Consider the following 25,295-nt stretch of genomic DNA (forward strand, 5'->3'; position numbering starts at 1 on the left):
GGATCTCAGCTTTCATTTCAGAAAGCCATAGCTTTCTAGCCTCAGCCATTGTTGAGATGAATTCAAGTCCTAAACATTCTGAAATGGAGAAGTGAGTGAGGAGAGCCCCGAAGATGGGGATTTACAGCAGCGATGCCCCCTCATGGGTCAGCGAGTGTTGGGTGGCTTGCTGTGCCTGTGTAGCCATCCCATGGCCAAAGCACGAAGGCTAAAAGTGTGTGTGTTTCCTGTCTCTGAGGCTTTGCCCTCTTCTTGCTACTGATTTTCAGCAATTTTATTCCCACTGCTGGGTTTTTAGGAGAGATGAGGCTCCATGGGCTTCCTGATGGTGTGTGAGGCACAGGGTTGGTGTCGGTGAGCGTGCTTGTGGTTGGTCAGCCGTGGGCACGGAAGTGTGTCCAGGTCAAAGCCCTGGAGTCCTGACAGAAGTGGTTAATCACAGCTGAGAGATCCAGCTCCTACAAAAGGTCTTCTGTCTGCTCCTTGTGCCCCTGCGGATCCCATGGTGTTTCTTCTCGTTTGCTATTCTTGCATCGCATGTTGCCAGGAGCATCACTCCTGGACCTCATCTGTACAAACAGAGGAGTTAATGTGAGAGCCAGGGCTTTTCTTCTGAACGCCTGGGTGGGATATTGAGTGCAGGCTTTGGGTGAGTGATACTTAGGGCTCATGAGTGGTTTGGGTGGAGCAACTCACATAAGGGTGCGTACATGGTCTCCTCATCGCCTGCCGCAGCAGGAAGCCCCAGCTGAGCGCAGTGATGCTCCGCACGCCGGGATGCTCCGGGATGCAGCCACCCTCGTAGGAGCTGGCTGACATCACTCCCAGGAAAGGGGGAAGCAGATGGGATATTGCCATGGCACTGCCCACTGCCAAGTTAAATATAAAACATCTAGCAGAAGGCAGCGGGGTACTCACTGCTCAGGAAGTCTGCCATGGGGGCATGGCAAAGTAAACACAATATTCAAAGTGCTTCCCACTCCTGCCTCCTGCTTTGGCGTCCTTCAGGATGAAGTGAAGGGCTGGCAGTGCATGTGGCAGCACTGGAAACCCTCCCCATACCCTTTGGTCTCAGCACCCTGCCTGAGTGAGGGGTTAGAGGCGTAGATTTGGTCTGTGGCAGATGCAGTTCGTCTTGGTTCTTTTGGCTGCTGGGGGAATTTGACTGTAGACTGTCCCTGCAGGCAAGAAATACATGTAAAATGGACCAGACTAAACAGTTGATGCCTTTGTAAACAGTTGCATACTGAAGGCTTAAGGTCTGTATAAAATGTGGTGCTGCATTGTTCAGGAAGGGCTGTGTGGCTCACAGCTCAATGAGTGTGTTCATTAGCCAGGATGGATTAGCAGGGGAGGGTGCTGGTATTGCAGCACTTAAACTCTGCTCCAAAGAGATGCTTCCTGAAGAACACCTAGAAATTGGAAGAATCTGGGCCATCTCATTTGCATATAAATCACTGTTTTCCTTTCACTGGCGACAGGACCGCTTTGAGATTTATGTGCAGAACTGAGCTTCAGAAATGGGAATCTGATAGGATTCTCTCCATATTTGATACTGTGTGCGATACCACAAGAGAAAATACATTCCAAACTTGGGGAAAATAAAGAAGAAAAAAGCAGGGGTGCGATATTATGACGAGTGGCTTCTCTGGAGATCTTAACACAGTGTTGGTGCTGTGTTTTGGGCAGTTGGATGGGTGTTGTGGATGCCCAGGTGAGGAGGCTCCTGCTGCAGGGCTTGGGGCTGGCTCTGCCTGCAGGGGCATCCCTGCTCTGTCTGCTCTCTGGGATGCTGCTGTGGTGAGTGAGATGCTGCTCAGCTGCTTGCTGGGATAGCTGCAGAAGTGTGCAGCAGTGTTTTTCCCTTGTGTACTGCAGCCTGCTATGAGGCCAGATGTGTCTTGCAGCTGGGTGAGGTCCAGGGAGCATCAGACAGCAAAATCCCTTCTGATTTTATCAGTGAAGGTGTTCATGGTGCTGCAGAACCACTGCAGCTTTTTACAGGCTTCCAGCAGGGCTTCAGGCTACCTGGACCACCACCATAGCTATTAGAGAACTACGTGATTTTATAGCAGGAAAGCTTGTGGTCTGCTCATCTGGGGAGCCCTCCTGGGCCTGGGCCCAAGAATGGCTTTTGGATGGGACAGATTAAAGGGAAAAAGTGGGGGAAAACCACCCTTGGCAGTTTTTTTCCCAGTGGTGTAAACACTTCTGCTTGTGCCTGACTTGCTGGTGCCAGAACTAGAGATTCACCTGCAAGGAACTGAAAAGTGCCATCTATTTCAGGTTATAATTATGAGCCTTCTGGCCTTTTTTCCCCCAGCCCTGCCTGCCGGAGGGATGTTGCTATGTGTGAATAGTAGCAATATTTAAATACTTCAGTGCTCACGGCAAAAGTGTCCCGGGTGAGCTGTGCACGCGCAGAGCATCACCAGCAAATGGGAAGATCATTTGTTTGTTTGTTTGTTTGATCATGAATTGCAAGCTAATCTCATGGTTTGGGGGAAATTGGCTTGTGGCTTTATCATGCCTGGGGTTGTTGGCACCTGGGTTGGGATCACAGGATCAGGGTGATGCTTGCAGTGTAGGAAGCCTCTAGATCGCATTTCCTCAGGCTGTTTAAGCCAAGGACCACTTATTTTGGGGGGAAGAACACTCTAGAACCACCCTGTTGCTATAGATTGCTTTTCATTAGTAGGTTTTTTTCCTAGCCAAATCAAAATTAGGCTTAACATTTGGTTATTCACTTACTATCTTTATTTTCCCATTATTTATTTGATTGTGTGCATCATAATGCGGTTATGTGGGTGTGAGGTGGGTTTGGGGGTTGATTTTTAGGGGGTTTTGTTGTGTTTTGTTTTTTGTTGGTGTTTTATTGGGTTATTTTATATGTATAAATAATAATATATATATATAATCTTGTCATTATTTCATGGAGCATTTTGTGATGTCTTGTGAATCACCCACGGCTCATGGATCACAAATTGGCATGTTGGAACCAGGGAGGGAAACATGTTGGGTGGGTGTGGGTGAGAGGGGGGAAGTCTGCAAATGGGGGAGTTGTTTGCTGGTGTCGTCTCATCATTCATTCTGCGAGTGATCTATTACATGTAAATGGAGGTGAAAATGGAGGGAAATATTAGTGAAAGCGTTGGTTTCAGTGGTAATAGACCCATATGATACCCAGCATATATGATAATAGCTTATACCCCCACCAGGGGTAGTTTCCTGCTTAGAAAAGGGTGCATGCCATGTGTTGCTGCAGCAGGGGTAGGGATGTGCTGATGGCAGCAGCAGCATCTTACCTGGGCTCTGGTGCAGGATGAAACCTGGCATGAGAGCTGCTTGCAGGAGCTTAACCACTGTGGGCAGTCAGACTCACTCTGCACTTTCTTCTTTCCAATGCAGGAGGGAAGCCTATGGCCTTCGGAAAGCACCGTGTCAGGGAATGGAATAACAGAGGTGAGGGCAATGTGATTGCGGGTGCTGCTGCCTCTCCTGCTGTCCCAGGCTGCAGTGTCTCACACTTCTCTCACCCTCTTTCTCTCTCTTCTTCTCCCTTTCAGCAGCAAATCTACACCCCAAGACCCAGCGACCGCCTGGCAGTGCCATCCTTCCTGCAGAGGGACCGCTTTAACAGATTCCAGCCAACCTACCCCTACATGCAGCACGAGATCGACCTGCCTCCCACCATCTCGCTGTCGGACGGCGAAGAGCCCCCCCCGTACCAGGGACCCTGCACGCTGCAGCTGCGGGACCCCGAGCAGCAAATGGAGCTCAACAGAGAGTCGGTCCGGGCACCCCCCAACAGAACCATCTTTGACAGTGACTTGATAGATAACTCCGTGTACGGGGGGCCGTGCCCCCCCAGCAGTAACTCTGGCATCAGCGCGACCTGCTATGGGAGCAATGGTAGGATGGAGGGACCGCCGCCGACGTACAGCGAGGTGATAGGGCACTACCCAGGGTCAACGTTTTACCAGCACCAGCAGAACAGCAACGGGATGCCTTCCATCTTGGAGGGCAGCAGACTCCATCATTCACAACTCAATGGCCTTGAGAGCACAACTGCGTGGAACAAAGAGAAAGAGAAACAAAAAGGGCACCCCTTTTAAAAAAAATAAAGGAAAAAGGAGAAAAAAAAAAAAGAAAAAAGGCAAGAAAGTAAATGAAAACACTCTGCACTTCTCATAGAAAAAGGAGAGAGAGAGAGTTGAGGAAGATGAGCAAAGAAAAAAGCCCTTCCCCATCTCTCCATGTATAAATATTTACTTGTTATGTCTGGTCTGAATGCACAAGCCTCCCAAGCTTGCAAAAACATTTCTTTATTGAGCTGTGTCTAGACCTTTAAAAAGGAAAAAAAAAATCAACTGTAGTCCTTTTTTTTTCTAGTTGAGCTGTGTGTGAATGCTTTTTATTTTGATTATTTCACTTATCTTTAAAGACAAAATATTTGCACAAAAAAACCATTTTGTTTAAAGATCTGCAATATAAATATATAAATATATATTAAAAAGAAGAGAAAGTGTATGTGTACGGAGCAGGAGTATTTTTGTATTAGAAGAGGCCTATTCAAAAAAAGAAAAACAAAAAAAAAAGTTGTTTTCTGAACTAGAAGAAAATGGCAATTTTTTGAGTGCCAACTCAAAAAGCGTGTATTACATTGTAAAAAAACAAAAAAACACAAAAAAAATCAAAAGCAGGGGTTTAGAGTTATTTATATAAATGTTGAAATTTTGCACTATTTTTTAATATAAATATGTCAGTGCTTGTGTTGGTCAAAGCCTCTATCATGTCTACCATGAACCTGTTAAGGGATCTGTGGAAGTGAAGAACAAAGTAGCTGGAAGGGGGTGGGGAGGCGCTGAAGTGGAGCTGCCAGCCCCGAGCGGAGCGGTGAGCGAGACTGCATCTTATGCAAATCCCTAATTTCCAGAGTCCCTGCGCGTGGCCGCACGGCTTTACACATTCCCTACAAAGCAAGAGGAGTTGGTGTGTGTCTGTATGTCATCCCGTAGGATTATTGGAGTGGAAAGGTAAAAGCAAACCTCCCTGCTTCTGAGAGTCGGTAACGGCTGGAGCAGCAGAAATTACTTGATTTTTATTTTCATTTTTTATTTGGACAACCTCTAAGTTGGGGGGGCGGGGGGGGGGGATGAGAATAAACTTCTGTGTCTGAAGGATCAAAGTGGTTCTCGGTTTATTTCTTTCAATGTCCAACTGAAGGGCCCAATTCAGAGCTTAAAGCGGTGATGAGGGAAGTTACTGTGAGTAAATGGTAACGTGCTCACTGGCTGCCTTTCAGCTGGGCTTTAAATGACATTAACAGTCCGAGCTGAGAAGCGTGGTGGTGGTGAAAGTCATCTTCATTTTGTATTAACTTCCCAAGCTTCTATTTGGGATAAACAGGCTCAGCCGTGTCAGCTGTTTTTTACTGTATTATCCTAGCTAAAAGGGTGTCAGATACAGTAGTGGAAATGAATCTGCTCCTGTGATGTAGTAATTAAAGGCTGAAGAAATATGCTAATGCTTTAGAAGCAAAACCCCCTTTACCTCTTCTGAAGATGTCCTCACCCACAGCAGCATGGTCCCGCTGCCCTCCCGCCCGCCGGGTGTTGAGCGTCTTTAGTTTACCTTGGTTCCAGAAGCATTTTGTCACTATGCTATTGTTTACATGTGTATATTGCGCAGGTGTCTGGTAGGTGTTTGACCCTCGTGGTGAATCTGTATGTGATGGAGCGAGCGCGTGAGAAACCTGAGAGCAGAGAGAGAAAGCAAAAGGGAATAAACCGTGGTCCCGGTCCCGTCCCTCCGGCCGGGAGAGCGTCTCCCTGAGCGTGAGGGATGGGTCAGGAACCACAGAGAGTGAAGCTTTTACAAGGGGGTGTGCTTACATTTTCTGCAGGATGCTATCTAGTAGAGTGACATAAATGAAAGATATAAAGGCAATAACTATTGTTTTTAAGCAACTTTTCTATTACTTGAAGAAAAAGAAAAAAAAAAAACCATGCAAAAGGTTTTGAAGTTCTGACCATTTGAACAATATTTATATATATTTTAAAGAAGATGATAAATAGCTGAACTTGAAGTTTGATCCTTATTTTTTGCCTTTTTTGTTGAATTTTTGCCTAGAACTAGTCCTGTACCTTCTCGATATTTCAGACTGCTTTTCCACAGCTCTTGAAATCTTCACAGCTTTACAGTCCTGTAACCTAAATTCTGATGACCTAAAACAAAAAGCCGCAAAAAAAAGCAAGTCCAGCAAAGGAATAAATCTAGTTTGTCATGAAAGGTACAAACCTGATGAATTCATAGGAGTTTTTAAATTGTATCTTTCCTTTATGTAACATGTCTATTTAGTGCCTTATTAAAGAAACAGTGACCCTCCCTTTTTAAGAGAGGGGGAAACAAAATCATTGTTAGCATCACAAGTAACCAGCGTCTGGTCTCTTGCTCCTTTGGACCTTGCATTTGGTTTTCCAGGCCCTCCTTTCCCAGCAGTGCTGCCTGCTCCCTGGAGCAGCTCCATGGGCCTGGCCCCGTGGGCTGCTGCCGCTGCTCTTCTCCAGCTGTTTGTAAGGGAACTTGAACACATTTATGCACATTATCCTACCCGGGGAGGTAGGAAATCTGTGGTGGATATTGTAAATGAGATACCAACCAAAAGAGAAACAGAAATATAATATCTACTGCCCTCTTGAGCCAAAATGCGTGAATAGTGTTGTTGGGGTTGCTTTCATTTTAGGGGGGAGGGAGGGGATGTGGGTCTGTGATCTGAATTAGTTTGTTTGCTACAAAAAAATGGTTACCTCAGCAGGTTTTGGGTGGAATATGCATCACACGTTTAGAAGTGAGCAGTGAATGAGGAGGTGTTGTGGGGACCGGAGGTTGTTAAGTAACGGGATTGTCTTGTCGGGTGGTGTCACTTGGCCACCAAACCCCGCAGAGAGGTCAGGGAGGTGGGCAGGGTTTGGAGAGGCATGGAAGGGTAGTGGAAGAGGGTCTAAAAATGCAGTGCAATTAAACCCAGCTCTTGTGCTTTGGAGTCCTCAAAATTTCAACCAATTCTCTTTTTTTTTTTTCCCTTTTTATCTCTTCCCTGCATGATCTTTTCTTTTCTCAAGCATCAGCCCAAGCATCTGCAGTTGAGTGATCAGTTTGTTGAGTTTCTGGGTCCAGTTTCAGTTACCTCTTTCTCTACTTTGAGGAATTTAATGAGTGTGAAAAGGGGCAGCTCATCAGCACCAAATTGCTATTGCAGGCGCTGCCTTTCAGTCCATGCCATGCACAAACAAAACCCAAGCTGCCAGTCCAGGTTCCTGGGGAGCGGTGGGGTGCAACCTGGTGGGGGGAGCCCTGGGGCCCAGGCAGTGGGTGGCACTCGAGTCCACCTCAGTGGAGCCTTTTGTCTTTGTTCTGTCCATCCCTCTGCTTTGCAGTCCCAAGAACTGTGTATTTCAAGTGCAGATACCAGATCTGGGGTAACTCCAAGTTCTGAATGGGTGTTTAAAAATAATAGTCTGTTCTTTTTTATTATTGTTGTTGTTATTGTTGTTGTTATTATTATTACTATTTAATATTACTTTTTGCCTCGGGGTCCATTTTTCCCCAATTCCCACATCCCGTATTGCCACCAAGGCAGAGAATTTGCTTTGCACACCCTTGCTAACGTCTCTACTCATTTCCTTCTGGCCTTCATGCAGCTCAGGAGGAAACTGTAGTACAAGCTGGGCTGCAGTCCTGCTCCGTAGGAGTTTCTAGCATCTTGCAGCTGCCAGCAGAGAGATTCAGGCCCCTCAAGAATGATTTATTTTTAAACAAATATAGAAGAAACAAGGCATTGCTGATGCTTAGCAACCTCTTGTCCTAGCCTGCCTTTTTGCTTGAAGTTTTAAGTCACGTTAGCTTTAAAAGGGGTTGTTAATCTCACAGAGTTTCTTAGCTTACAGTACGGCAAACAGCATCCTTAAAGTGCCCCCAAATCTTTATGGCTTTGTCGATCAGGATGGTGAGGAAGGATGGGTTTCATTTGGGGCTGACACTGGTACAACTTGTGTTCCCTTCACAACCCTTGATTTCACCAGTTTGAAAATTCAGCTTTACTAATCTAGTGTGTTGTTTCCATGAAGTGTTACGAAATTCATTCTGTCTTAAGCGGGGGTATAAGGAAATTCAGTTGCGTTCTGGAGACTCACCCTTTTGTATGTGTATTGAACTCCGAATTGCACTAACTGCTATCTTACAAAATAAAGAAACGAAAGCCCAACGTACTTTATTAAGGATCGGGAACAGACTGAACCCAGATGTGTAGCATTAACAGTGCTAGGTGAGAGCAGAATGAATTTGTGATGTCTCTGTGTCGCTCAGAGATTTTCTATGTACCACACAAAGCTACAAACACAAGTTTTCCAGAAACTGCGCTTCAGATTTTTGCTGTACTATAGAAGCTCATGAAGGACAACAGTAAAGTCCTAATTTGCCTGCCTTATAGACACATTTCATTGTATTAATATTTTCTTAAACTTCCAGTTGCATTGCGTTGGCTTTGGAGTTTGTTATAAGCAGTCCTGTATCCTGAGTTCTGTTCAAGTTTAAACTTATGTAAACTATTGACAGCACATGCAATGCAGTACTTATCTATATTTTGCTGGTTTAGTATGAATATGTACTCTGATGCCAATTTACAAAAACCTGTTGTAAACGCTTATTGTGTAACAGTAACCGATAGTGGCAATTATATGTCATTCTAAAAGCTGCAATACTTATACAATAAATTTTACAATACTTTGGAAAATTTGCCTTCACCTTTTGCTTTGTTACCCAAAACTCAGAGTTTGCCAACACAATGTAATTTCAAACGCTTTTCCTGTTTTCAAATATTGGAAAATGATATTCTCAGTTCTTTCTATCTGTGTGGTTTCTTGCCCCCTTCCTTGTTAAGGAGCCTTCTGAATAACAGGCCAACCTCTGTATTGCCACAATGCGTGTTTTCCCGTGAAGCTGTAGCTGGTTCCCGGTGTATTTGCATGCTCGGTCCTTGTGTGCGTGTACAATTCTGTTTTCTTTTGAGTAGATCAGGTGTCACAGCTTTAATCCCAGAAGCATTCCTGGTTTGCACCAATATGTCCAACACTTGCGATCCTGCCTTTCAGCCAAGAACATCACTGATGGTCAGAAGGTCTTAACTTGAATAACCGTCAATCAACAAGAACTGCGTAGATTGACTCAAATCCTAAGCACAGATAATTCGTGTGAGTTTTTCCTTTCTGAGACTGTGGTCAAGTTGCAGTGATCACATTAAAATGATTGAAAACTTAACTGTTTGCAGGGGGTTTTCTTTTTGTGTTTCTGAAGGATGTCCTATAGATCTACCCAGCCCTTGGCTTCCCTCTTGGGGCTAAGGAGTGTTTAGTGATTCATCCCTAGGCTTTACCTGAAGGCTGTCAGCTCTGCCTAAGCCCTCAGTCTCCCCAGCTCTTCTCTCTGTCTGATTGGAAGCCTCTGTTGAAGTCTTGGACTGGCTTTTACAAGCAGTCCCTCCAGCTGATTTGACACTTTGCTTTTACATGGGGGAACTGTGAGCACAAGTAGCTCCTGTGGACTTCAGTGGGACGACTGAATGCTCTGCCGGGCTGGTTACTTGCAAGACAGCCCTGAGCTGATGGCCAGTTGGCAAAATATCACTAGTAATGACTGCAAGCAGCTTAGGTGCAGCACAGGAAGGAGGACCCCAAATCCCATGTGCCAGCTCTGATCCTGGAGCTGTGCCACTTGCCTCCCGTTTTGCTGGTGTCCTCTGTGTATGGTTCAGGGGGATACAGTATTGAAAAGCAGTTGTGTTGGGTTAGAGCACTACAGTTTTTCCCCAAGGGGAGCATTGCTGCATGGCCCATAGGTAAGGCTCTCTTGGCTTCAGGGAACACTCACCAGCAACTGACCACAGGCTCTGATGAGCCAGATACCCAACCAAGCCCAGTTTGGAGCCTTTCTACCTTTAGACCCAAATGACTCAACATATTCCGGTATCAGCAGCTGGAATGTAGCTGGGGCTGTCTGCCAGGGGACTGTCCCCGCCTGCTCTCAGGGCCATGGTGAGTGGTGGGGCTTCAGGCCTGGTGCCATCCTCATGCCCCAAGAGAGCCAGAGGTTCCCAAAGAGCTGAGGAACCACTCGGAGGAAGAGTGTGTTGCTGGGCAGGCTTGGTTCATGAGCAGCACTATGGGTACATTGCTCTCGTTGCCATCTTAGAGCAGAGGACACTGGCCCCAGCTGGTTGGGCTCATAGGTGAATCGGTGAGTGATGATTTGGAGGTGCAAGTGGGCTTCTCAAGGCATCACGGAGCATTTGAGGTGATGTATTGAAGGTACCAGTGGTGTGCTATATGCAGTACTGCTCTATGCTGCCAGCACTTGGTGCCTTCCAGTCTATTTACAAACTATGAGCCATTGGCCAGGGGCCTGTTTTTCCTCTAAATCATGTTGTAAATGAGCAGAACCTGCTTACTCCGTTTCAGCGACTGACCAGCTTTCATATGAGTGTTTGGGGCAAGAATGATGCTGTGTCCCAAAGCTGGGCTCTTCAGGGACAGTACCCTAGCAGCCTAGGCAGACTTGAGAGGAGGCTGGTGGCAGTTCCCAGGGGGGCTGTGCAGTGGGGTAGCATTTAGGAAGCAAAATCTGCCTTTCAGCCTAAGGGCATGGAGCAAAACAGGCAACAGTCCATTGCATGTGTTCAAACAGGTAATGAAGACGTGACCTTTGTCTTCACTGCAATCCTCACTGGCCCTGCTCCTGCCCCAGCTGCCATGCATGTGCAACCATGGTCAGGATTAACCCACAATATGGTGGGAGCTCTGCAGGACTGACATGGCTTACGGAAACTGAGGCCCCCATCCTGAAAAGACACAGATGTCTCATTTTATGCACTGTGAGTAGCAGATAATTCAAACAGCTTACTCAGTGTGTAACACTGCGCACGGGAGTCCTGTGGCATCAGGGCCAGCAGGAAGAACCGGGGCGAAAACCCACAGCAGGGATGATTTGATTTGCTTTGACTGAAGAATGTGACACCGCAGGCTGTGAGGGGCAGCATAGCCGGAGGGGGGACAAGGGGCTCAATGACTTTGGTGTGATGGTGATGGCCCCAGCACTGTCTTGAGCAGCTCCAAACGCACTTTCCCATCCCATGTCGCAAAGCAACACCAAAATGCCACATTTCTGAGACAGGGCAATGCCCCTGCCCCAACCTCAGGATCACAAGTATCCAAACGGGAAACATCCACCTTGGTGAGGTGGGGGAAAGGACAGAGTTTGGTTTGAATCACTGCTTGGAAATGACATTTCTCACTTTCAGAGTCGCAGCTGAAACCAACAATCTTCCCACAGAAAAAAAAATGAGAATTCAGCTGAAACCACATTTTCCAAAGGGGAATTTTTTTAAATGAAGAAAAAATTCCCAAACCCCAACCCAGCCAAGTTCAACTAGCGCAGTGCGTGGGAATGGGCAGAGAAATGTTGTTACTAAGCTACCTTTCCGCGGCTAATGAGGTGAGCTGGGGACACTGCGGCACGCCTGGCTGGCAAAAGAGTATTTTTAAACCTTTTTTTTATTCCTTTGCAACTCAGTTGAAGAAACAATTTTGTGACTTTTGGAAACCACAAGGGGTGAAGCCTTTGATTTTAAACAGATTTCTGTGCTGCAGATTGAATGGGACTTGAGAAATCAGACCCAGCTTTCCCCTGAGCTCCCAGCATCAGAACCCTTTCTGCAGCGCTCCTGGCCCTCCCTGCCTGCGCAACCTGGAAGGTGCAAATTCCAGCTTCAAAGCATCTGAACTTCACAGTAGCTCTTCCCCCCCCCATTTTTGCCTCCATATTTTACCTGCTTGTCCCAACCCCAACTCTTCCCCTCTGTCTGCCAGCAGCTCCTCTCTGGCAGTACCCAAGTACCCACCTCAGGAGCTGTGCTAGCTAACCTGCTCCTCTCCCTAGCCGGTAACTCAGTTCTCACGTGTCCACTCATGCCATGTCGATGCGTTCAATCCACTTTGTGCCTGGAGGGCACGAGGCAAACACCCCCAGGGCTTGCTCAGTTCCAGGCCTGGTGCTCAGGGATGGTGCCCTCCCAGTAAAGGCAGAGGAGATGGCTTGGGGTGCTCTGAGATAGGGAAGGTGTGAACCTGGAGTCAGCCTCTTGCTTTTTAACCTGCTTTCTCTCAGGTTTTTGCCTCCAAGCTGCTGGTCCCAAATCTCCTGCGCAGGCTGAGACCTGCCCCACTGTCAGGAGACGGGAAGCATTGACCAGGGACAGAACCCCCCCAAGTAGGGTAGCTGGAAACATGAATTCCCCCTCATGGTGGGTGTTGCAGTGATGGGTTACACTGAGAAAGCAACCTGCTCTCACAGGAGTCCTTGCTGTTGACTATCCTGACTGTAATGGGAATTTACTCCAAGCACTTGCTGCTGTTCAAGACTCTAGAAATTCCCACTGCTTTGGCATCAAACAAGACCTTGTAACAGTGTTAGCAGCAAAAGCAGAACACTGGCCAGGAGAAGAGGACATAATCCCTGCCTTATGCTCCTGGACATGATCAGCCTGGAAAAGCACGGCTCAAGGTTCGTTTAATTTAAGGTCTGGTGGGATCAAAGCTGCTTCCCCCTCCCTCTTTGCCCTTCTCAAGAGCCCTGCAGACAGCTCAACCCCTCCTTTGAGCCCGGTGCGGGGAGACCCGTGGATTTTCCTTGGTGAGCAGGCAGGGTGCTTTGACCCAGGTGGGCACAATCCTGCCTTGGCCCAGGAGGCAGATTTAAGCAGCTCCAAGGAGGTTGTGGGGTTTTTCTGCTCCTGTGCTGAGTAGGAGCTGGAGGATGTTTTGAAGAGTGTGTTTCAAGCCACCCTTTGCAGCTGTGTGAGGTGGGGCTGGGCTGTGGTGCGGGGATGCCCTGGGTTTCTGGAGCTGTTGGGGTGATGTGAAGGAAGAAGCAGCCACTTCAGAGCTTGTTCTTTGTGAAGGGAGATTGAGATTCAAGGCATTTTTTAGGCTACCCAGAGCTGGGCTCCGGGGTGTCCTGGATCCGCGTGCTGCAGGAGCTGTAGGTGTGCTTTGCTGTCCTCTGTGGCTGGAAGTGCATCCATCACTGCAGCTCTGGGGCTTCCTCCCTGGCTGCCTTCCCTCCAGGAGAACATGAGCTGCTGCTCCCATGCAAGCAGGGCTTGCTGCCTGCTGGAGATCATCCCTGCCTGCTGGGGGTGTCATTGGCTGTGCTGCTCCCCAGCTTCCTCCCTGGCTCTGCATATGGAGAACCTGTTGTCAGGTAAGATTAAAAGGTTCATAAACTGAATTGAAAGCTCTGGACTAGGCAGAGGAAAGGTGACATAAACTGCTCTATGCCGTGTGCTTGGAGTGGGATTTGCAATGCAGCAATGTGGGAGTGTGCTGACTGCTGGTCTGGATTCATTCATTAGTTGTCAGCTCCTGGTGGGTACTTGTTCCTCCCCCTCATGCAGTCCTGACTCTCAGTTCAAATGCATGCAGTTGCCTTGAGATTGATTATTAGCAGCAGCAGTAAATCACAATCACAGCAGCCAGGGGTGAGTTTTGGATGCCAGTCAAATTGCAGCTCCTCAGAGTATTTATCCCTTGTGATGGCAGGGAACCTGCACACTGAACAATTAGAGCAGGGTGGCTCTGTGAAGTTGCATTTGATTAAGAGAGTAACTCTGGATGTACAAAGCTATTGCTTTGGGGCTGATGTGCATGGCTAATAAGCAGCTTGCTTTGTAAGGAAGAGACTGGAGACTTAAGTATAAGGCACCTTCACCACATTGCTCACCAAGCAGCATACTGCACAAGGCAGGTGGCATTGCACCAAGCTCCTACCTTCTCTTATCTGCTGGGGCATTGCTATTGTCAAGGCAGAAATGGAGAGAAAAAGGTGGCTTTTGCTATATTGGAAGCTTGGCATTCATGTCATATCTAGTTTCTCAATACCAAAGAAGCTATGAGGCTACTTTAAAAGACCTTTAAGATAGATATTGTGCAGTGTTCAAGGCCAGGGCCTTGGATGACAGGGCCTCATGTGAGATGTCCATGCCCATGGCAGGGGATTGGAACTGGATGATCTTAATGACCTTTCCAATCCAAACCATTCTGTGATTCTACGATGTACCTGGCCCAGGGAGGGGAATGGCTCTGCTGTCCTGGGGACCGCAGCTGTGGCCATAGCTCCTTTGCTGATACTGTAGTGTCCAGTTAACATCGTCAGTACCAAGGGCTACCTTTTTGCAAGAGGTGTTTACAGTGTTTTAGTACTTGGGCCCGTTAAGATGAATGAGAATTAGGCATCCAAAACATGTAAGGGAGCGTTAAAACAGCATGCATTCATACAGTCGTGTAAAACCAATCCCTTGGGGGTGCTTGGTGGTGTTTTGAGGAGAGTCTGAGTAGGTCTGGAGTAGTCAGCATTGCTGATGTGAGTGCAAGGAGGGAGCTGGGTTGGATTTTAACTCAAGGTGAGTGCACACCAATGTCTTTCTCAGGGAAGATTATGCGCTATAAGCACACATTCACTCCAGACAATTTATTAATGTACTTGTGTGTCACTGCACACAGATGGGTTTTTTCCTTTAATCCCAAACCAAGGCTCTGAAAGGTTCAGATGAGCATAATCAGGTTAAAAAGCAAATGATGCACAACCCTGGTGGGCCCCAATGCTTTCTTATTCTCAGCTCTAGTCTTCTGCAAGAGCTGCTGTTCTGTAAAGCTGCTCTCTTGATTTCCTGTTCTGAGGAGGAAAGCTTGAGGGTCCCCAAGAGCCTGGCTCCCTGCTCCCAGGGCAGCCCTCCCATGGGAACGGAGGGGCTGGGGCTAAATATGAACTGGGGAGGTAAAAAGGGGGAGTGGGGAGGAGGAGTAAGAGGATCTGTTTGTTTTCCTTCTGATCTCTGAGCCCTGTTATGTTTTACTGCTTTGCAAACGGGAGGTCTGGAAAGCTTCCTTTCCTCCTGCGCCAGTGCAAGGTCAGCTGGGTGCGTAATTCCTGCACTTGAAGGAAAAAATACTGAATATGACCAGATTTACAGTAATGCCAGAAGAGTGGCATGAAACTGGAACTCTATTTACCCTCTCCAGGCCAGATTTGACTGTAAATGCCTAAATAATCTACTTATATAAGCGATTTCTGCAAACTTGCACAGTGCCTGGATGCACTTGCACCTTGCTGCTGAGAACTGAGATCTGATGAGTAACCTGTGGCAGAAGAGCAACTTTACTGCAGAAAACCCCTACACAAGGTGACGCAGGTATGTGCTTTTCATGCAACACATCTCGAGGAAGGTGAGGCACCTCCAGAACACTTGCTCTTTACGTGTGTGTAAGCATGTGGTTGCTGTTCTCTATAGCTTGGCGATGCTTCAAAGGAAACTCTTCCGTTTTGGGGTGTGTGGTGTTTGAGTAGCTGTGTTGGAGAACAAAGGGACAGTTTCAAGGAATATAATTGAGACTTCTTGCTGTGTAGAGAAGCACAGGACGAAGCACGGCTTTAAGGAAGTAGGCTAACTTTAAACAGATTATTCAAGTTTACTCAGTTCTTCAAGTTCGTCAGAAGATGCCCAACTTCTTGCTGAGGTTTCAGCCCTGAATCGAGGTCTTCTCAGAATGAGTCATAAGCAAATGTAAAGAGCTGTGAGTAATAGCTGGAAGCAAATGTGAGTTTGGAAATGGGCTTTGCCTTTTCTTTAAAAGTTTTGGTTTATGGGAAAAGGCATCGGTTTCATTTTCCTGCTCTGGCTTTCAGTACCACACGTGGGTGAAAGGGCAGCCGTGAGTCGCTGCTTCTGCGTGTGCTGCCTGTGTGTGTGGGTTTCTGACACCCCCAGGAGACTATGCCCATTGCTCACTTTTTGTCTCGGTTTTCAGCTTCTGGACCGATTTTAGGACTTGGGCAAACAACACCAATCTAATCCAGCATAGGGATGTGTTGCTCTTAAATTCTCCATTATCAGTCTTACGCAGAAAAAAACCCAAGCCCTCAGGGACTGCGTCCTGTTGTCCTCCATCCCCATGTGCCACCTGTGTGTGCTGTCTTCCTCTCTGCCTCTGGGTTCCTGTTAACCCAGGACTTCTTCATGGCTTGAGAAACGAAGTTCAGCTTCAGGAATAGCCCAGTCCCCTGGTCCTGTCCTTCAAATCATCTCAATGTCCTCACAGCAAACTGATGGGTGGCACTTCCCATCACTGTGACCCCTGATCTGCCTGTCCTGGAGCCTGGTTTCCTCTCCAGAGCTGGCTGAGATACACGGTGGCAGTGCAGGACTTGAGTGGAATCAAAGCTGTGTTTTAATTGTAAACATTTGTCCAGAAATTAATGTTTCTGAACTAATGTTTCTCTCCAACCAATGTGTTCAGAAACAAATGACTCTCGCTAATTGATTTTCCCCATATAATGGGGGATGTGTCCCTGCCCATGGCAGGGGGGTGGAACTAGATGATCTTAAGGTCCTTTCCAACCCTAACTATTCTATGATTCCATGTACATGGAGAAAATCAACCCTGTGTAATTGAAAAGGCCCTTCTTTCAGCAGGTACCTGCATAACTGCTCAGCAGCTGCGTGTGCTTGTCCTCTGGCAGTTAGCACCTGCCTGTCCAGAGGGGGTTAATTCTTGGTAATTTTTGTTTCCTGAGCTGGATTAAGTGTTAAAAATCACCATAAACAGGCTTCCAAGTCTACTGAGTTTGCTTATAGCCCCAGGTAAGTGTACCCGGAGGAGGAATGTTACTGATGGCTTCCTCCCGTGGTTGGAACGGTGTATTTAATGTCCTCACACCTCTGACATCAGCAATTCCACCATTTGTCCCAATATGTAGAACAGTTTTGAGCAACGTGGAAGGGCCTTTTGGCAGCTGACTGATGGCTCTTCCACAGTGAAAGTGCTTTGCTCCAAAGCCTTCATCTCTGCTATGCCAAACCAATGGCCTCAAAACCCCGGAAACTGAGTAGAGACCTGACAGTCTGAGTGGGAGCAGAGTATAAAAATAAGTGTAAAATAAGTTGTAAAACTGAAAAGCTGTGATTCATTGCTTCTCGTATAAGGCAGGTGAGATGTTGCCCTGGTGCAAACCAGCTCCCAAAGGTGACAACAGATTTCAGTTGCCTTAGGAGGGCAAAAGCAAGTCCTGCATGTCACTGGTGCATAGATCAGTGCGTAAAAGGAGACCTGCAGGGTCAGTGTCCCACTCATCCCTCACCTCCCTTTGCTGTTTTGGGTGCCTTAGCCCAGCAGTGCATGGAGCTCTCCTGCCAGCAGAGAGGGGGTTCCTCCAGGAAGTGTAGGAAATGGTCAAAATGCAATGGCTGTGTTTCATTTGGCAGCCTATGGGTGCTGAGGGGAAGTCGGGAAAGCCCAGCAGGGGAGGGAGCTGAATCAAAAGGAGCAAATGGGCTTTGAACATCTGCCAGCAGGAGAGGGAGCTAAGGGAATGGCTTGGCCTTTCCAAAGGGGCTTGTGGCAAAAGAGGCCCTATCAGAAGGGCATGTGAGCAGTGCAATTCGGAATGCAGGGTTTGCATGGGGTGAAGTCAGCTCTTCACATGAGCTGGTCTTAACACCTCATGTGATGGAAAAGGTTAAAATGTGTTTGGGGCTCTTTGTGAAAGGTGCTGTGAAACCCAGGAATTAAGAGCTTGCTGACAGCACAGTGACATGGGATGGAGCATTGGATGACACAGTTATATTTACTGGCTGCTTGAGGGTCAGATTCTACCCATATGAGATTTGTAAGTGGCCACAAGATCACTGCTTTCAGCTTGCACCAGGAGTGGCTATACAAATGTAGGGTTTGGCACCTTTGAAAGGTGGGGATTACTTGGAGCAACTTCCCAGCCATTTATTGATCACTGGAGTCTGAACCTTGGAAATCCTGAAATCCAGGAGCATGGAGGAAAGAGAGACCACAGCCTGGGGCAGCTCAGGGTGAGCGTCCCAGATACCTGGTGGTCACAAGCAGGGAGAGCTCACAAGCTGGGCTGCACATTGTCCTGACAGCTGCTCAGTATCCCAGTCTATACATGGAATGGACATACCTATTGCCAGTGTATGGCAATGGCTCACCGTGTCCTTGATGGTACTAGTCACCTTTGCTTCCTACAACCGTCTCACTGCACACCTTCAGTAGCAGCCCATGATGGAGCCCAGCAGTTATTTAGCATTTTACAGCAGTTTCCTTGTGTTGCTTTGACATCTTTTACTATCAGCCTGAACAGGCAAAAGTAATCAAGGTTTGTTCAAAAGTAATTCTGCATGATGGCTTCTCTTGAGGAGCAGATAATCTGTTTTTATTTATTTATTTGTTAATAAAGCTGCATAACAAAGGATTTAATCATTCCAGTGATACCGAATGTAATGTACTTGCCATAATTAATGCCACTACTAATGGCTGATTGGAATTTTTCCTTAATTGTATCATTAAGATACATTTCATGCATTAATTTTTTTTGTAAAATGACAGCTAAGCTCTCCTGCCTCACATCTCCCACTTCCTGATTCTATTACTTCACATGGGAGGCCTTTCACAGCTTTTCCTTTCCAGGGGAAATCGAGTGGATTTTGATTAGATATGCCAATACATTCCAGGTTAGCAAAGCTTTTCTGTGCTCTTTGTCGATGTTAGTGGTGAACAGATGCACTGAACTTTCCCCTTCTTGCTGGCCTGGAGTTCATGCAAAATAGACGTGCGGGAAGTGTCAAGACAGGCCTGGGAGGAACAAGAAGATTAAAAACCAATCTGCAGGTGTTATTGCATGCCCTGCTGCACGAGTGGGAGGTTAAGGTTGGGCAAACCTTGCCATGTCTGGCCCAAAGGCAGGACTCCTGGGATCAGGGACTCCAGACTCAGAGGGGGTGATGTGTTGATCCAAGGATTCAGCGGCAAAAGCTCCCAGATGTTGATCACATAAACTCCAGCTGCTGGAGAAGAGTTGGAAGCTCCCAGCAGGTCCATGCCCTGCTACAGGGAGCAGACAGAGCTCAGCTGTGAGAAACAGGATAGGACCTTCTGTGTGTCTCAGGGCTTCCCTCCTGGACGTGTGCAAGGTTTCCTGCTTGCTCTTTGAAATTAAGTCAGCTTGTCTTTGCAAGGCTACAGCCAGTCACCCACAGCAAGCCCAGCCTTCTGGCAAGGCATCTAGGAGGTGTATGAATCAGTGTGGTCCATTGTGGTCCAAAATAGGACCTAGAGCCCTTGGCAATGGTGATGTGTGTGGATTTGTTTTGGATGAGTAAATACAGTTTTCACTGGATGAGAATTTGTAGTTATGTTTGTAATTCCCAGCTGCTCAGAGGGACGGGAGTGGTGTGGACTCTGGTTTGTGCCTTTTCTGACTGCAACTCCCTCCCAAATCTGGATTTATTGTTACATGACTACACAAAGGCAAAATTCGAAGGAGGGTGCTTAGGAAAAAGGGGAATCTCTGGCTGGAATAATGACTACAGAAAACATTGTTAAGATGCCTTGAGGGGCAGATAGTTTTTGCTTGTCTTTAGCATCACCGCTGGATTTTGAACTGAGAACAGTCAAAACTGCCTCAAAGCCAACCAAATTGCTACTGCTGTTTGCCTTGCAAAGCCAGAAGCCTAGTGTTGTACATGCTAACTAATGAAAAGCAGGTAATGCAAGTGGATTTGTGCAGCCAACAGAGTGGGAACTTCCATGCCAGGCTATACACAGCAACTAGCAAATACTTTGAAAACCTTTCAAGATGTTACTGCAATATTGACCGTGGGAAGCATTTGGGAGCAGGCTTTTGTTCTCAATACTATAACCATGCTGCTGACTCAACGAGTCCTTGACCTCAATTAGTTGCATTTGTCATTTGGAGTCCAGTGGGGATGAAGTCAATTGCCTCTCTCTTTCTCTTCTTTTTTCCCATCCTTTCTTGCTCGATGTATGACAGAGCTGAAACTTGGCTAAGGCATAAATTCCATCCAGCACTTGACAGGTTTTGCCCTAACTGTGTCCCGGGGGACCCACAGAAGAAGCAGAGGAACCCTTTGGACTCTGTAAAGCTACAGCCAACAGAGGGGAGTCCTGCATTAGAAATGTCCTGCTGGATAGGCTGCACATCTGCTTTGCTACTGACCTGCTAAAAGCCCTGAGCAAGAAACTACATGGTTTCTTCTTATATGGTCTCTTCTTTTGAAAGTGATGGAAGACATTCACTTACAACATCCTAGTCACATGAAGCTCATTCGGGATAGCTTGGTTACCATCTATAACAAGTGTTGTCAACCCTGAATGGTTTCAAGCCACTGGAACACTAGTACACCATGACCTGTATCTGCTGGAACAGGGTCTATGTTGTACTGTCAAGCTCTGAAAGTCAATAACCTTCAAGTTGTCTCACAGGTAAAATAACTGCCAGGGTTTGTACATCAAAACAGAGGGCTTTAGGGGCTGCTTGTTGGAAATACAATGCAGAAGGATGTCAATTCTCATGTTACACAAACTGCAGAGGCAGAGTTTTGACTTCTGATCAAACACAAAGCAGTCAGGTATTGTTTTGAGATGTATTTTTTTGTTACACTGGGTGTTGGGTAACACTTCAAAGAACTTTACCCTTTTGGTTATTGATACTTTTAATTAGCCAGCAAAAAGTTCTCTTTGGGTTAGAGACCACTGACTACTCTTCAATTTTCTGATGCTTTTTTTGAGTTACTGATGTTAATGGTTATTGCTGGTTTTATCTTTAACCTTTGTGGTCAGGAGTGGGGATGCTGGCTCTGAGCTGCCTGTGCTGTGACAGTGAAGAGGGCAGTGGATAAAAGGAGTTGGAAAACCCACTGAGCTCCTCCTCCTTGCAGCCCTTTGTAAAACTGGGCTAAGTCTGAGACAATGCATTTTTGGCTCTATATAGGAATGAGACATCATGAAAAAACAGATTTATGCCAGAAAAACAGAATACAAAATGAAATAGAACTTGCTTCTGCCATCACAAAAGTTGCACTTGGTTTCAGCTCCTTCCTACATTGGGCAAATGGCAGTCTGAGACATTACAGAAACATTAGATACCAGAAAGAGCTAAATAAGAGGTATGAGGAGCGCTGATTTTCACTGTATAAAGTAGTGCAATACCACTCACATCTTCCTCCTAGCAAGCTGAATTTCCAGTTCAATTTTGCTCATAGACGGTGTCAAGAGAGCTTTGTCAAATGCTTTTCCCCCAAGTCCCTTCTTGCTGTCACTGTTAGTAACAAATTTTTTGTGTTTTATTTCAGGATTTTCAACAAATTTTGGAATCAAACTGAGCACCATTAATTGTTGTTCTCTGCATAAACCAACAACATAATTTATCAATGTGGCAACAACAGTAATGTTTGTATTTCCCAGTTTTGAAATACTTGGATTGGAAATGACAACATTAAAATTGAAAATAATGGTAATTATCTCTCTGCAAACGTGTTTTGTTGCTACATTCGATATCATCTTTGAAACCAGCCATGAACAGAAGTCACCATAAGCAACAATAAACTAAAAATTCATTTTCCTAGAGATTGTTGCACTGCATCTGTTGTGTGGGAAATAACTCTGATTTTTGTGGTTTTGTTTGGAATTTAAGAATGGTTTGTGGATGGGAAATTTCAAACCAATACCATCAGGAAAAATCAACTGCTTCTATTTAGCTAAATTTGAAATGTTATATGATAATATGAGTGGCTGTTTTTAATGCAGTGTGTATGTATATATATGTATGTGCACCTTGAGATCAATATTAATGTGGAAACAAGACACTTTCGGTACCAAAATGAGAAGGAAACATCAACATAATTCTTCACACTTTCCTACTGGAAAATGCCAAATGTTGTATGTTGTCAAACTGTGGGCAACATAAAGTTGGGGATGATTGAGTTGAGCACTGCCTGAGCCCAAGGAGCCATGTTTCCTCCCAGAACCAGGACCCCCAGCACCACTCTCACTGCCAGGGTGCTCAAGGACCATGTCAAGGGGCTTGGTGTCTCCTGCCTGGCCCCTGCAAATCTTGGTTGGTTCATCCACAGTGGGTTTAAGCTTCAATTACTGAATTGCATTTGTAGTTCCTCCCTGGAAAACAATGTACCATTGCAGGGCAGGGAAAGGATGTTTTAGGCTGTATTTTGTACCTATTCCTCCCTTCTGGGGAGCAGTCATTGAGCAGTAGCTCTCCAGCATCACCAGTGGAGGCAAGAATCAAATGAGTGCTGTGGGCACTCCTGCTTTGGGGCAAGAGCAGGCAGGAGCTTTGAAGGTGAGGTGACACCCCACAGCTGGACTCAGGGAGCAACACCAGGTGTTAGATGGGGGCCAGCACCAGCTCCTGCAGGCATTTAACACCTCCTTGGATCCTTATTTCACTTTAATTTATTGAAATGATTCCCTTATGAACTAGTTCCTGATGTCCTTATTAACCAAGGATTAATTAATTATTAATTAAGCAGCCCAGGCTACTTATTAATTCAACTTGTTAATTAAGTATAGGGTGCTAATGAGGCAGCTTGTAAATGGAGTTGTCAGGGGGAGGTGAGGATGGGAAGGAGGATCTCTGCCTGGTTCTTGTTGCAGAGCCAGGAATGGGGCTCCTTATAGGGCCGTTGGTCATGGGAGTTTCCTGAGCTGGGTCATGTAGTCACAGCTTGGGAGAAGCTTTATTCCTGTTGACAACCCAAAAGTAATCTGTCAAGAAGAGATTCCAGGACTTGCAGGCCAATATTTCAGTGCTTCACACAGGACTAAGCTGCATAAGCACTGGGACAGGACCAGTGTGACCATGGGATGGAGGTAAGGAGAATGACTTGGAGGTGTGGGAGGTGATGGGCACTGGTGGCTTCCTGCTTTTGTTGGCCTTAATGAGATTCAGATGGGAATTATGCTCCTTGAAATGACTTTCCATCAGGATGAGAAAGATGTGCAACTTATGGACAATAAATAGAGTAAGAGACAAATAGGAGTCCTCTGTTTTGCTGGAGCTTTTGCAGTGAGCAAGAGGTATATATCTCTTTGTGGTAAATTAAAGCTACCTGTGATGCTTCCCAGCTCTGCTCCTTCTTCTGTCTGCAGGATCAGGTCAGGATCCATTAGAGGATGGAGCTGCTAAGCCGTGCTCCTTTGTCTCCATGGAGCTGCGAGGACAAGTTCCTTCAGTGTTAAAGCTTTGTGAGATAACCCCATGCAAGCATCTGACTGCATATTAGCATCAGGTAATCAGGACTGACGTGGTAATTTCAGATGCCTTCTCTGAAAAGTTTGCTGATGGGCAGTTTCTTGTTGCCAGCAAGGCTTGGACGTCATTGGTTTGTTCCACTGCTAATGCCATTCCCCAGGCGAGCTGAAAATAAAACCATTTCTAATCACTTCTCAAAGTTTCTGAAAAGAGCTGGGGGAGGGAGAGAGCTAATGAGGAAAACAGCTTTGGAAACAGAAGAACATTCCCTGAAGTCAACAGCCTAAAAAAACTTGGGTTTGAATATTCATTTCTACTGAGATTTTCTATCGCTATAATTAATTTGTCACAAATGCACTGACAAAGCATTTCTGGTGGAGTGATGAAGGCTAAAGGCAGAGGTTTACTTAGTGTCTTTTGAAGAAAAATAACTAGCTATCAAATAACTTTAAACCCTTAAAGCTTTACTGGCCTGATCCTGCTTTCATTAAAGAATGCTGCTTGGCTTTGAAGACAGCTAGAGCTATTGAAAAATGGTTATATGGATTTATTTTTGGTTAATTCAGTCCCCTTCTGGTGTATTGGTGTATTATCCACAGACACTTTGACAGGCACAGGATTTATTTTTCTCTTAATAGAGAGGGAAAAGAAAAAAACCTTTAAAGCACCCACAGAGCTGTTCAGGGCTCAGTTCTGCTGATTTTTCCCCTTTCTTTCTTCAGTAACATCAGGGTCCTTGGGATGCTTACGTGAAGTAAAAGATGTCTGACAGCAGCCAAATAGCAAATCGATGGCAAATGTCTCAAATGACTGACATGTAAAGACATCTGCCTCGTTAGATCAGCTCACTGCTCTCTGCTGGGCAGGTTTGCACCACCAGTGATGGTCAGGTTGGGGAATTAAAGGAGGAAATCTTCAAGACTTTGTCTTTCTGCCTCCCAGGTAATTGCTGCATGAGTCATGGGCAGGACATCCTTTGCAGGACCCAGCAACTGACTCAAATCAGAGGGAATATTTTTTTGGTGGGATAAGTATCAGACCTGATTCTGTAACCATTACTCACCCCTAGTAGCATTAGTTCAATAAGTCTATTCATGTAAGTAAGCCTTCACTGATGTGAGTAATGGTGGCAGATCCTGGCCCTGAGTTAGTACATGAAACCTTCCCAAGCTCAGGAGAAAGCGTCATGACTCAGATCTAGCTTTAAAAAGAGAAGTTTTAAATCCCAAGTTATGATGTGCCATTTGGCTCTTGCTGGAGTTGGTCTAAAAAGGCTGTGCTGAATAATAAAAAAGATCAAGCTTTTGATGTTAAGTTGCATGTTCAAGCATAAACTCCAGCCTTGGTGATGAAGCTTAGCCTGGGTTATTTCACCCAGGCAAAGACACTAAGCAAGACCCTTGCACCAGTTCTCACTTTAGAGGAAATGTCTGTGTACTAAAAAGAGAAAAAAAAGTTTTGACAGATAAGTAATTAGGAAACATCTGGCCAAACCGAAGGCAACTGAAGTGATTCCAATCCAAGGTGGTTCAGTGAAAGCTTTTCATCTCGGCTCCAACAGAAACAGCAAACTTAGCACTTAAAAAACCCCTCCAGCTTTCTGATGAAGTGTTAAAAAGTCAGAGAGCGAAAAGTGCACATACATCCACCCAGCACGAGAGGCTGCGTGGAGGAGGAGAGAAAATACAGAGCTGTGCATACACAGAGGTGTGTGCCAAGGGCCCAGAGGCAGGGCCAGTGTTTCGACACTGTCACGGTGGGTTTGATCCGATTCCCAGCAGCCACATGGCTCCAAGGCTGACACGTTACTGCAGAGCTGATCACTGCATGGTGCTGTGGCTGCTCTGCGAGCCCCTGGTACCCGCTTCCAGCAGCACCTCCTGCACCGGCTGCTCCGTGGGCCCCCACCTATGGGCACCGTAGGCAGCGTGTGGGCTGGGAGGTTGTTCCAGTCCTGACAGCCCTTGTCTCATTCCTCTCTTTTGAAAGCTTCATCGCAGCTGTGCATAGAGTAATGGAATATCCTTACTGGGGATTTTGAGTGAGTGATGCTCCTTTCAGTAGGTTCTGTTTCACTTGGCATGGGGTTTTGAAGATCTTTCCTC

The 25,295-nt window shown here is 46.3% G+C and overlaps 1 protein-coding gene and 2 long non-coding RNA genes across 5 annotated transcripts in view; all 3 read left to right on the forward strand.

The window, feature by feature from the left end:
* The window catches only part of PMEPA1 (prostate transmembrane protein, androgen induced 1), a 47,617-nt gene extending 41,378 nt beyond the window's left edge, over positions 1–6,239 (forward strand). For 2 of the 3 annotated variants that reach the window (XM_062604130.1, XM_062604132.1), the window contains 2 exons: positions 3,409–3,462; positions 3,567–6,239. In XM_062604130.1, coding sequence (XP_062460114.1) covers positions 3,409–3,462; positions 3,567–4,115 — 603 coding nt within the window. In that variant the 3' untranslated portion in view covers positions 4,116–6,239. The remainder of the gene's footprint in view (positions 1–3,408; positions 3,463–3,566) is intronic. The other variant, XM_062604131.1, reaches the window with a different exon arrangement.
* A 6,697-nt stretch (positions 6,240–12,936) lies between these two features.
* Positions 12,937–21,545, forward strand: LOC134156185 (uncharacterized). Its single transcript, XR_009961846.1, has 2 exons — positions 12,937–13,314; positions 21,272–21,545. It is a non-coding gene; the product is annotated as an uncharacterized LOC134156185 (long non-coding RNA).
* Positions 21,546–22,520: 975 nt separating this feature from the next.
* LOC134156230 (uncharacterized) lies at positions 22,521–24,438 on the forward strand. Its single transcript, XR_009961863.1, has 3 exons — positions 22,521–22,808; positions 23,088–23,227; positions 24,133–24,438. It is a non-coding gene; the product is annotated as an uncharacterized LOC134156230 (long non-coding RNA).
* The last annotated feature ends 857 nt before the right edge of the window (positions 24,439–25,295 follow it).

The sequence above is a fragment of the Pezoporus occidentalis genome, unplaced genomic scaffold, assembly GCF_034315485.1.
Source record: "Pezoporus occidentalis ecotype Australia unplaced genomic scaffold, CSIRO_AGI_Poc_V1 ctg83, whole genome shotgun sequence".
Lineage (NCBI taxonomy): Eukaryota > Metazoa > Chordata > Aves > Psittaciformes > Psittacidae > Pezoporus > Pezoporus occidentalis.